This window comes from Mytilus edulis, chromosome 7 (assembly GCF_963676685.1).
Source record: "Mytilus edulis chromosome 7, xbMytEdul2.2, whole genome shotgun sequence".
Lineage (NCBI taxonomy): Eukaryota > Metazoa > Mollusca > Bivalvia > Mytilida > Mytilidae > Mytilus > Mytilus edulis.
In genome coordinates, this window is record NC_092350.1 from 8,992,572 (window position 1) to 9,005,924 (window position 13,353).

Here is a 13,353-nt window from a genome sequence, read left to right on the forward strand (position 1 = left end):
TAATGTTACATAACACATTTAAGTGTTTTGTTTACACTTGCAATGTTAAAGTTCCATGTAGCGACACTACTGAAATTAGCTCCCAGATGTACTTTAACGGAATTTTTGCCGTTTAAGGAAAACATTAGGTCTAGAGTCTCAATATTTGAGAAAAATAATAATTTCGGTTTATCAGGGTTGAATAATATAAGCCATTTAGAAGACCAAACATAAATCTCTGTCAGGTCGCAATTGATAACAGACTAATTCTCCGTCGTTACCATAACAACTGAATGGTGTGTCATCAGCAAATAGCCGACACAGTGATGTAAGCTTATCAGCAATATTATTTAATATACAAGACAAAGAGAAGAGGATCCATAACGGATCCTTAGGGAACACCAGCTAAATCATTACAAACGGACGATGGCGAACTACACAATACTACTCTCTGTTTTCTGTCGTGTAGATAATCATGAAATCAATTCAATAAATTTCCGTCAATACCATAAACTCCTGTTGCATATACGGCCTCTATGCCAAACTTTGCCGAAAGCTTTAGAGATGTCAAAAAAATGTATTTCTCCAAAGAGTTTATATGCAATTATATATTTCTTAGAGTTGGTGTATAGCTGAATTGTTAGGAAGAATTCCTGATAAATATTCATAAATTGATTTATTAGCATGTTATTTGATTGTACAAGTGCTTAAAAACAATTCTTTCCATGACTTTTTCTACACAACTAATTAATGTTATCGGTCTAAATTATGTAGGCAAAGATGAATTTTCCTTTTAAAGAATAGGTATTAGATTAACCATCTTCCAGCAAGACGGGTAAAGGTGGCACGGTAGTATTTGCTTCCAACGTTTTAGGTTGCTCCTTTGTGTACCCTACTTAGGTGAATACTTATGACACTGTGATTGGACGTTGAAATGGATTATCAACCAGAAACATTTTTTTCAAGTATTTTAACCATTTATGTGTCTGAAAAATACCAATTTTTAAATGTAACTATTGAAATAATTTTTTTACAATTTTTTTAGAATATTACATTTACTGCGGCCAAATATGATGTAAATGACTGGTTCCCTTAGACTGGTGACAATAGCTAAAAAAGTAAACGGTCATGATGGTGTTTCTCATTTATTTTTGAATATCTGAATGAAAGTCCTTGAAGTTACAGTTGGTTTTGGATCTTGGGGAGTGTAAGAAAGTCATGAAAATCTGAAAAATGTTAACATTGTCGCCTATGGCAGGGAAATACTACCGTGCCACCTAAATGCCCTCTCGTAGTGACATGTAAGATATAATATTTGAGTGGAACCGCTACTTTTTCCGGACACAGCGTTAGCTTTTTATGACTGGTCACATCAGACCAGATGGTTGTTTTTGGATATAATATCTAATATTCGAATACTATCTATTATCTCTTATATATTTTCTTGGATTTCTTAAAGCTTTCTAACAGTTGTTGTATCAAATTCAGTTAGTTTAACATGTTCTTCAACTAGTTTGGAAATCATACTAAAATATTTGTCTAGTAAACTACAATTCAAATTTGTTATAAGACCCTACATAAGCTGCTTTGAAAAAATCGTTAAGAAATTAAGAAATCAGCATCCATATAAGATTACATTGATATTTCTATGAAAGAATGTAAATGATTAAAACCTAAACCTATCAAATCTTCCTGCTATCGTCTGACGTTCAAAGTATAATCATGTGACTTGAAATAAACCAAAATACTGTTATCAAACCAAAGTTCACACATACGTCTATGGTGTATATTTAGTAAAGATTAAACGGCCTTTCGAAAATAGTTCCTTGTGTGAAATAAGTTCAGGAAATATTGGTCCTGATCTTTTTGAATAGTTATTTACCTGTATCTTGCACAAGCTGACCAGTGCCAAAATCCACAGTCTGTATAGTATTTCTCCGGGTGATAGGCATAATATTTGCAGACATGACTTCTAAAATCAAATCAAAATAAATATATAAGTTTTATAATATAGGTTTGTAGTTGAAGTTTTGTAATGAAATTAATTGCAAAGAATCACAAAGAACAGTTTGCTAAATAGTCGATTCAAGGAAGGTCATCTAATTTTACCATATAAGTACAGTACGGCAATAATTAGATTGTTCATCAAATATGGTATAATCAACAGAAAGTAAAGCAAAGATTATTTATATATATATATATATATAAATATGTATATATAAATAATTTGTCATATTGGATCTACCAACTCCACACTTTAGAACATGATGGTCTAAACGAAAAAGACAAGAATAGATACAGGAAAGATAAAGAATAATTTAAAACAAAGCATCGTCCTTTTTATCCCGTCCAATGGACATTGCTAACTTCAACTACCAATTATGAATTTTCAAGGCAGCTAAATCCAAGTGCAACATAAACATTGAGCTGCAAAATGTTCTTATTTTCAAAGCAGCTAAATTCAAGTGTAGCATAGACATTGAGCTGCAAAATTTTCTTATTTTCCAGGCAGCTACGTGCAACATATACATTCAGCTGCAAAAGTTTCCTATCATCTTCATCCGATTTCACCTGGATAGATGCACGCTTGATAAAGCTAGTAACTCGTGACTAACCCCATGTGGTTGCTAACCCTATTTGGTAACTATGTATTTTTTAGGACACCCTATATGGAATATATATAGTCACCACGTGTAGTCGATTAACCAATCATAACCCAAAAAATCTACAGAATGTTGTATCAGTATAGATATAAATAGAATGTTAGGACATTGATTACGTATCAAATTGATTGTAAAATTAAAAGCCGAGTTTATTCTTAAGCTTTTAACTTTACTCGTAAAAAATTGTCATATCTGTAAACGTGAATCTTGATTTATGTTGTATACGATCGAGGATTTATACAGTAACATGGTGTTAAAAACTGAATATTACATAGTTTACCAGCACAGAGTTCTAATTCATATATCAAAATATGATTCAAAACGTTTCAGAATCGGAGTGTACTGACCATACTCCCACTATAGACGAACGTAGTACATACTGACTTCACACAAGTCTGTGGGCACACTGCTGAAATGCTGCTTTGGTATACAACTGTACTATTATATGTCTGTTATATTTAATGTTCGTATTATTTGTTGTTATAAATTTGAATGTTAGTTTTCTTCATTGAAATGGTCCATAATTTTCATGTCGAACGATCGCCTATAATTGCTTACATCAACTACATTTGAACTTTGGTTGATAGTTGTCTTATTGACAATTATACCACTTATTCTTCTTTCTTATTAGAACTACAGCAACTAACGCTTACACACATACGCCTAATAAGCAATGTCTATGGTGTCATATTTTAATTTAACAATTCAGTTCATCAAAAATAAATTATTGAAATCACACAAACGCATGTTACGGTCTAGAAAATTATAGAAAAAAATGAAATATAAATAAAATATCGTTTCAGTATAAGGTTAGAATGTATAGTCTTCACATTTGCATTATATTGGTGTATTAGAATTATTTGCGAGAATGCCGAAACTACAACTTACTATCTTCTTTGAGATATCATAAAGTCTGGTCATGACATTTTCATTAATCTAATTCAAATTCATATGATTTATAACTCATAGTATATACCAGAGATAAAGCACAGTACGACTAGATTAATCAAAACATATTTGATATCAAAAGAAGACATTTAAACTTAACTGTTTGACTCACTTAAAGTAAAATACATTTACTAAATAAACATGAAAATTTTGGTCTCGCAACAATATAAATGAAAATTATCCTGTCTTTAGGAAGAAAATTGGCGCATGTTCATCGCACTTCTTAACTGCTTAAAATAACACGTGAATCAACAAGGTACCAAACTTATTTATGACTAAAATCAGCAAAGACCCTTCGGAACATCTGATACAAAATTTAATATTTCTTTTAGATATTTGGATGATAGATTGGTTCTCAATAATGACATTTCAGTATGTATACTAAAGAAAATTATCCTGTTGAGTTAACGATTCGCTCGTATATGTAACAACGTTTTAGATTTTAGCGACGGAAAATTATGTATTACTGAAAAAATTATTACACCAGGGTTTTCGATATTACAAACTTGTTAAAACATTTACTAAATTTTATTCATGAGTACAAGGAAATTATTCGTAAATATAACTCAACATGTAGACATTTTATACGTTCATGTATTCACATCCAATCCTTTATGGTAATATTCTTTACAAAGCACAAAAATGTTAGTATTCATCTCAGAAGCTAACAAAACCTTTAAATATACTTATTAAGAAGCGATATAGTTACGATACTACCGTCAGGTCATTAAAGATTGCATAGTTTGGCTTTAATATTGATTCACGTATAGGGTCTTCTCATATATTTTATAATGTTATAATGCTAAACCCCATAACGGGATGGCTTGTACCTGATATTCATGTGATGAAAAAATAATATTTCAATCAGTTTGATTGAGGTCTGTAGCTGGCATGTCAGTTACTAATAGTAGTCTGTTGTTATTTATTTATTAAATTGTAAGCTTGTCTAATTTCTTTTGTTAACTCTTCTGACATCGGACTCGGACTTCTCTTGAAATGAGTTTTACTGTACGCATTGTTATGCGTTTGTTTTTATACTTTGGCTAGAGGTATAGGGGGAGGTGTGAAATCTCAAAAACATGTTTCACCACGCTGCATGTTTGCGCCTGTCCGAATTCAGGAACCTCTTGCCTTTGCGAATCTTGTTTTATTTTTAATTCTTGTTTCTTGTGTATAATTCGGAGTTTAGTATGACGTCATTTATCACTAGGCTGGTGTAGATATTTTTAGGGGACAGCTGCAAGACGCCTCCAGGTGCAGGAGTTTCTCGTTGCATTGAAGACCCATTGTTGACCTTCTGCTATTGTCTGTTCCTTTGACACATTCCCCATTTCAATTCTCAATTTCAAAACGGTCTCATTATACGCGAATCATTACTATATCAAACAAGAGAGTCTATGATTAAGTGAATCAACAATGTATCAAACTGAGACAGTCTCAGAATACCTGAATCAATAAGTTATAAACTAAGAATTCTCAGAATACGTTCATCAACATGGTATCACACTAAAACGGTCTCAGTATACGTGAATCAACAAATTATCACACTAACACAGTTTCAGTAAACGTGATTCAATAAGGTAACACACTAAAACGGTCTGAGAACACCTGAATTAACAAGGCATCACACTAAAACGGTCTCAGTATACGTGAACCAACAAGGCATCACAATACAACAGTATCAGTATACGTGAATCAACAATGTATCAAACTGAGACATTCTCGGTATAGGTGAACCAACAAGAAACCAAACTTAAACAGTCTCAGAATACGTGAATCAACAATGTTTTACACTAAGACAATCGACGAATACGTGAATCAACAAGATATAAACATGACATTTTCAGAATACGTAAATCATCAAGGTATCAAACAAGAAATTCTCAGTATACGCGAATCAACATTGTATAAAACTAAAACGGTATCAGTATACGTGAATCAACAATGTATCAAACAAGAAATTCTCAGAAAACGTGAATCAACAATGTATAAATTTCATAGTACGTCGATTACTTTCGATGCATTTGCAACAAAAGCGACCTACGTACATAGTTTTAGAAATATATTTTTTTGAAACTTGATGTAATATCAATTAGTGAAGTAATCAACATGAAATTTGCAGAGACCTTGCTAGCACTCTTTCACTTGTAATGTATGTCCGTTTCTATGTAATTTCACATGGATGTGGATCTGAAGAATTAAGTGATGGAAACCAATTTCGTTTCCGAATACAGTCAAAATGTTTTATTTAATCAGCCACACACCACTGTCCCAAATTTACAGTTATAGGCACACAATAATGTTCTGTGGTTAACATTGGTTGCTTTATTTGCTATTACTTTTTTTCATTATGGTTTAAGCATACATTTGTAGATAATAGCGTTGATTGTGTATCAACAAGCAGAAAAGTAACGATCTGAACTCTATTAAAATGTAAACATTGTTATATGTGATAAGCCATAATAAAGAAAGAAATTCATGTTAAGCAATAGCAATATCATATCAACAAATAATCGCTATCTCACTAAGTCTAAAATACCTAACATGCTAAAATGGTTTTGTTTAGAATATAGTTATCTTCAAACTGAGCCTCACTGATGAGTCTTATGTACACAAAATTCGCGTCTGGTATATTAAATTATAAGCCTGGTACCTTTGGTCGTTAGGCATAGCATTGTACATCTAATATTTTTAGCTAAAAATTAATGATTTGTTTGTTTTCTTATTAAAAAAAACCTAAAATGGCCCCCCAAATCTTTCTGAATTTCAAATTATGATTTATTGACAAATGTCATAAGGAAACATAGCTAATATAATAACTAGATTGGATTTTTGTTGAAAATTTATGTGTTTGCGTTCTATTCATGACGTCAAAAATAGCACTGGTTTTGATTTTCTTACAAAACATAGTTCTTTGCAAAGTATATATCAAATGTCAGGCCACATTTTTTGTTTATTTGTACTATATCTACCTATCTCATTTCATTTCTGACAACTGAAAATTAAAAACACCAGTTAAAAATGTAATATATACACTCTGAAACATTTTCGACTCTTTTCCGAAGTTTAGCCCATAACAATATCATTCTAGTTTTTATCTCAACGTCTAAAGAACATCTTCAAAGTTCATCAATAATTAAACACGAGGGTGTAGAAAATATTAAATGTAGCGGCAACTTACAAAAAACACGGGAAGCTTGCGATTACTTTTTTATTGCGGAAACCCCTGTATTTCGACTCATGGAAACCAAAAAAAATGTTTTCGACTTGTCGCCAAAACAAAAAGAGTGGAAAGCGTATAAAGTTACATCACGACGACGTTTTGCAGTACTTTGTAAATGATTTATAAACAATCTAATGCAATCTTCTGCAAATTTTCTGAGTTTTACACACACATTTTCTTCTATTTTGAAATAATTTTTGAATTTTTTTTTTCTATACAAACAGCTAATCGAAGTCAATGTTAATTGCTTACCCCCGTTCCACAAGATCCATTGCATTTGCAAACATAAGTGACATCAGCCATGCAAAACACATGCGATCCATAGTCATTGCCTTCCTTTTTTTGTTAATCTATTGAAGCATTAAAAATTCTTTTTCGGGCAACTACACTTTAAAATAGTCCTTAAAATTTAGACCAATCACCATCAATATAAAATCTGCTTTGAAGTCGACAAGTCCAAGTTAACGATATCGATTTATTAACGAATCGGTTTGAACATTAAAGAGGTTATCTTGTTTTTAGATTCATTTGCTTAAGTGTTGTTTAAGTCCGTTTTTCTCTGAACTTCCGTAATAAATTTGTTTTCTTTTGCGAAAACTTTCTTTAGATATGAGTAGAAGTGGTATTAGTGCCAATGAGACAACTCTCCGTCCATTCCTATCACTACAAACCATTAAAAGTCTGAAATGGCCTATATCTGTACTCGACTGTACTGATTTTTACTCGACCAGTCTGAATTCGTCTGAGATTTACTTGATAGTACTCGACTGTAGTCTGAATCTTACTTGACAGTCTGAATGTGTACTTGACCAGTACTTAACCGTTTTATACGAGTCTGAACTGTACTCGACCTAGTCTGAACCGTACTCAACCTAGTCTGAACCGTACTCGACCTAGTCTGAACCATACTCGACCTAGTCTGAACCAAACTATATCTATTTTTTGTATCTATCAACTGAATTTGATCAATTTGGATTTGTTTTAATAAAAATGATTTGAACAACAACTTGAAATTAAAAATGTATTCAATACAGTATTGAAATTAAAATTTCACAATAATCAATCATAATATAACTTCAACTCAATATTAATCAACACTTACATAATAATATATATCAACTTTTAAAATATAAATAAAACAAGCTGATCAAATAATCTAAAAAAAATGAATTGTGACTAATATTTTCAATATTATTCAAAATTTTATGAATATTTGGGAAGTAATTTTTATGGTAACTGGACTATTTTCATCATTAACTTAAGCCTAATATAGATTTATGTTGTCAGTTGAGTTCAGGTAATAATGCAGTGAATATTTTTTTATTAAGATATATATAAAATAGTATATAAAACAACTTAATAAATTTTAAAAAAAATGAGAGCTTAATTGTTTTGTTTTATTAAACCAAGAATTTAATATAATCATTATAATAGAATTTCCATAGCAATCCTTGATAACCTTTTTAAAAAAGGAAATGTATTCCAAAGTAACAGTAAATTTTTTTTTAAATTAATTTAAGTATTTTTTTGTCAAATTAACATTGCATGTATAAAGCACTTTAATATGTTCTAATTAACTCAGTACATGTGTGTTTTACAGGTAAAAAGAAAGCCCTATTTTCTTAAATTCGTGTATTACCTATCTAGTACATACATGTATATTCGAAAGGCCTTGTTAATTAAACAGGATGTTGCAATTTTGAATCAATGTTAATTAGAATTTAATACCTCTGACCAAGTGTGATCTTATTTATGAGTTTGCCCCAGGTAGAAGTTATACTTTTTATTTCACCACTAATACATGACTAATCAGAAAAATAGTTTTATTTATTTATTTAATTTTATCCCTTTTTGATATAAGTTATATATAATATATTTTTTTATCCTAAATATAATCAGAGATATATTTCTTTTATAAGGTTAAAATCTTTTATAAATTTTGTTGGCTGTTGTTATATATGTCAGTTAAAAAGAAATTATTTAAACAGTTAAAAAAGTAGAGGGTTTTTGGTCTAGTATGGCTCAGACTGGTCGAGTATTGTTCAGACCTTTGGTTAAGTATGGTTTAGACTGGTAAAAAAGGTCGAGTACATGTCGAGAATGGGTTAAGACTGTTTCAGACTGGTCGAGTAATAATTCAGACTATTTTCAACGGCAAAGATAAGGGTCAAGTACGATTCAGTACAGTCAAGTATGGTTCAGACTGGGGTCGAGTAATGTCAAGTAAAATTCAGACCAATTCAGACTGGTCGAGTAAAAATCAGTACAGTCGAGTACAGATATAGGCCATTTCAGACTTAAATGGTTTGTAGTGTATATTGCATGCAACTATCGACAAAAACATGATTTTGCCCGAATGAGTAGTCCAAGCATTTGTCTTTATTAACGCTAACTAAGATCTTCAAAATATTTACAATGATTGCACTAACAACTTTTAAACATAAGAAACAAATTGACCCTTATTTTATTTAACCCTAATGTTATCTAAATTTTTTGAAAGTGTATACCAACAATGGATTAATATTTTTATTGTTTATAATCAGATCTATATGTTATAACATTGTTATCTCTTTAACATTGCCCTTATTTCTTATAGAACGTAGGAAAGAGAAAGGGAGCTAAGATTGTTTTTTGTAACAATAACACCTTTTATAAAAATCATTTCATTTGTAAACCTCATGTGAAAAATACAGTTGAATCCTACTTTCAGTGTGCCAATTTCTCATTTCATTAAATATGGGCTATTTTTAGCAAAGTCTGTAAATCAATGAATGAGATAATTTCGTTTTACAGCAGCAATCAAGATATTATCAATTGGTCAAATCCTTCACAACATTCTGTTTAAAAATGATTCATGTATACGTTCGATTTAGCGTTTATGATTTTAGTTAAAGTGACATTTTGCATTTCTACCAAGCATATTTGAAATAATATTGTGTTTAAGACTTACAAAATTAGAAATAGTCCTTGGGTTAGCAGATATATTTATCAAATTATTGTCAATTAAATTTTCTTAGAATAATTCTTAAAGAATGTGAAAATATTTAGAAATCATTTTAGTTCTTTATTTGGATTTCATTTGTTTCAAAGTAGTGAGAGTTTACATCTTTGAAACACGTGATTTAAACAAAAAAGTTTATCCAGTGTATGACCATTGATTTATATGCGGAAACAGACTATAAAATTGTCAAATTGGCTTTACAATAATTACTATTACATGGTGTTAAAGCTATTAAAATAGAACCATTCTTCCCGATTAAATCTTTTTTTTTTATATTTGGATACAATAAGAAACTAAAAACGCGACAGTACATCTGTATTTCTTCTACTGAAGTTATATCTTTTAGTCCAGGTAAATCAAATATATTATACATATTTAAAGCTTTTTCAAACCGCCGTCATAAGTTAAAATGTAAACAAAAATTGAAAAATAACTATTCATTTATCGCTGTATTCTATTTTATGTAAAGGTAACAAAATGGTAAAATTGGTAAAAACGAATGGCGTGATAACGCGACGATGTTTTGCTAAACTTTTTAAATGATTTATGAACAAATGAAATCGTTCGCATATTCTTTGTGTTTTATACACAAAGTTATATATGTTTTGAAAAAAACATCATTCAATAATAAAAGACAAATAAAAAAGGTAAATGCATAATTTTCGATTTTTAGTTTCCGTTCATATAAAAAACATTCCGCAAACAATGTTATCAATTCCTGTAACATAGTCCGTTAACTATTTAGGTTGTTTGATTCTCTGTTTCAAAATAACGAGCTATTTAAAGAAATGTTATAAATAATTAGTATTTAAATAAAAGATAAAAAAATAAAAGCAAAAAAAAAGTTAAAGGGTCCGTGTACTTATTTTTTTAGATATAAACCACTGAAAAAATGGCAGGACATTATTCTCACCACATTTTTATTTGGCACCTTTTTTCTTTCAAAACCTAAGAAAATAACCAGGATTTTCAAATATTTTTAAATATGGCTTTTAAAACTATTTGTACTAAAATCATAAAATGAAAAGTAAGATCGTGTGAAATATTGATTGGCACAACATTGATAAAACCAGAGGATTCCGAATATCTGGAGAAAAAAAATCAAAAACATGATGAGCTAACATCCTTCATTTCGTTTATTAAGTTATACCGGTCAATGCGAAAACGTGAATATTTGAATTATCATACACCATTGCCAAATGAGAAGACAAATGTATACAATATAGAATTGTAAGCATAAAAAGATTATATATTTGAGGAAGCTCTAATGAATAAATGTCTTTTGAATGTGAAATTATTTGGAGGTAAATTTCAGAGGTCGTATCAACTAAATTTTTGTTTTGTTCAGCAGAACCTTCAATGTGCTTGGCCTTATTTACAAAATAAAAAAACAAACAAAAAATAACAAAAACAAAAACTAATAAAAATAAAAACATTGTAAAAAAACATTTAGGATTTACTCAATAAGAAAAAGTTCGGGGTTTTTTTTCTATACAAAAGCTTCTGCTTAATCAATGTTTATTGCTTACCCCCATTCCTGCAGAGCCATTGCATTTGCAAACATAAGTGACACGAACAATGCAAACAACATGCGATCCATTGTAAATTCCATCCTTTTCCTTGTAAATCTAATGAAACATTTGAAAGAACTTTTTCTGGGAACTATTCTTTAAAACAGTCCTTAACATTTAGACCAATTACGATCAATATAAAATCAGATTTGAAGTCGACAAATCCAAGTTATTACCGAATCTATTAAATAAGATTAGAGGCTATCCTGTTTCTTGTTTTACTTGCTTGAGGATTTTTTTCTGTCGGTTTTACATATTACGTCTAGCACTATTATTATTTCCTCTTGCGAAAGCTTTCTTTGACTTCATTAGTTTAAATGGATTTGTACATAACTATCGAAATTACAAAACTTTTGTCCAAATGAGTTTAGTCCAATCATGTATCTTTATTTATGCGAACTACGATCTTCAAAATCTTAACAATATTTATATAAACAACTATTGACGATAAGATAAAATTTCACTCTAATGTTATTAAATTTTTTGGAAAGTTTATATCGACAGTGGATTAAAGTGTTTCATTGTTCATTATCAGACCTACATGTAACACCATTGTTATCTCTTATACTGTAGTTATTTCTTAAAGAATGTAGAATATAGAAAGGGAACGAAAGGTTGTTAATGTAATAATAAAACAAACAAATCGTTATAACTGTCAACCTTATGTGAACCTTTTCATTGTTTTCTCTTTTTGATATTTTATAAATAAGAACAGAAAAAAAGACTTCCCTCATCTAAATAAAGGGTTAGTCAAGCCGGCTTTGATTATTTGATATCTATTGTTCTGTTTGACAAATCAATACGATATGGAACTAGATGAATATAAAAGAAAGAAAAGAAAAACCATTTCGAAGCAATTTTTACTATTGTTTGCACTGTACTGTTATAACCTACTTTTTGTACATTGTTGAGGCCATTAGTTTTCTCGTTTAAATTGTTTTTACATTTTTGATTACAGAATCTTTTAACTGTAGCTGACTATGCGGAATGGGTTTGGCTCATTGTTAAAGGCCGTATCGTGACATATAGCTGTTAATTTAGCTTAATTTTGATTAATATAGCTTTTAATCAGTAGGTCTCTTGTTTAGAGGTACGTTTTCGTATTGACATTCATACTACATCTTTTTCGTCTATAATAAAGAGATATAGTATGATAGCCTATGCAAACTATTCATCAGATTTCAAATGAAGGGTATGTAAGAAATTAAAGGGAACCGTACGATTTTCAACAATGAGAAAAACTCATACCGTATAGTCCGCTTTACAAGTTGTAATACCACCGTTGATTTTCGCTTATTAGTCTTTTGTAAATTGGCACTTTTCAAAATGATATGCAGAATGTATCCTTATTTCAAATAAAGTACTACTTGATACGAGTACATTTTTATGATATCAAGTACTATAAAAAAAATTCCCCTACAACTATCAGTGGACGTTAACCAATCAAACTTCAGAGCTGACCCCTTCAAGATGAACTACTCAGACCTCGGTCATCGAGGCCCCTTTGTACTTACTAAATCGTTCATAATTGTATAGGTGTATTATAACTATAACTTATTCATTTGTTTCATTATATTAATTCTTCTCTAACTTCAAGCTTAAGGTCACATCTTCTATCTGTTATAACGATTGATTTGTATTCATTATATATTTCACTTTATATTAATATTTATATCACTTTAAAAGTGTGTGTTATATTAAAACTTCATATTTAAATGATATATGAGAGTGTAAACAGAACTGAAAGTCTTTCTAAGTCATATTGAAGCTAAACTATTCCATTCTCTAAACTATTCTTACTATACAAATATCATACATGATAAATCGTTTTTATTAAACTTGTTATATTGGTTGTTACATTAAATATATCAAGAAAGATATTGACTGAATTCAATTGTTTGTCAATTACTTTTCAAACAGTACCTGAAGTTAACTTTTCTTGTTTTGACGCTTGATTTACAATGTACG

General features: G+C 30.1%; 1 protein-coding gene across 1 annotated transcript in view; it reads right to left on the bottom strand.

Annotated features, from left to right (window-relative positions):
* Window positions 1-11,547, bottom strand: part of LOC139529867 (uncharacterized) — a 68,932-nt gene extending 57,385 nt beyond the window's left edge. Inside the window, exons 1-2 of the mRNA XM_071325806.1 lie at window positions 11,344-11,547; window positions 1,862-1,951 (exon numbers count right to left, since the gene is read on the bottom strand). Coding sequence (XP_071181907.1) covers window positions 1,862-1,951; window positions 11,344-11,426 — 173 coding nt within the window. The 5' untranslated portion in view covers window positions 11,427-11,547. The remainder of the gene's footprint in view (window positions 1-1,861; window positions 1,952-11,343) is intronic.
* Between the last annotated feature and the right edge of the window lie 1,806 nt (window positions 11,548-13,353).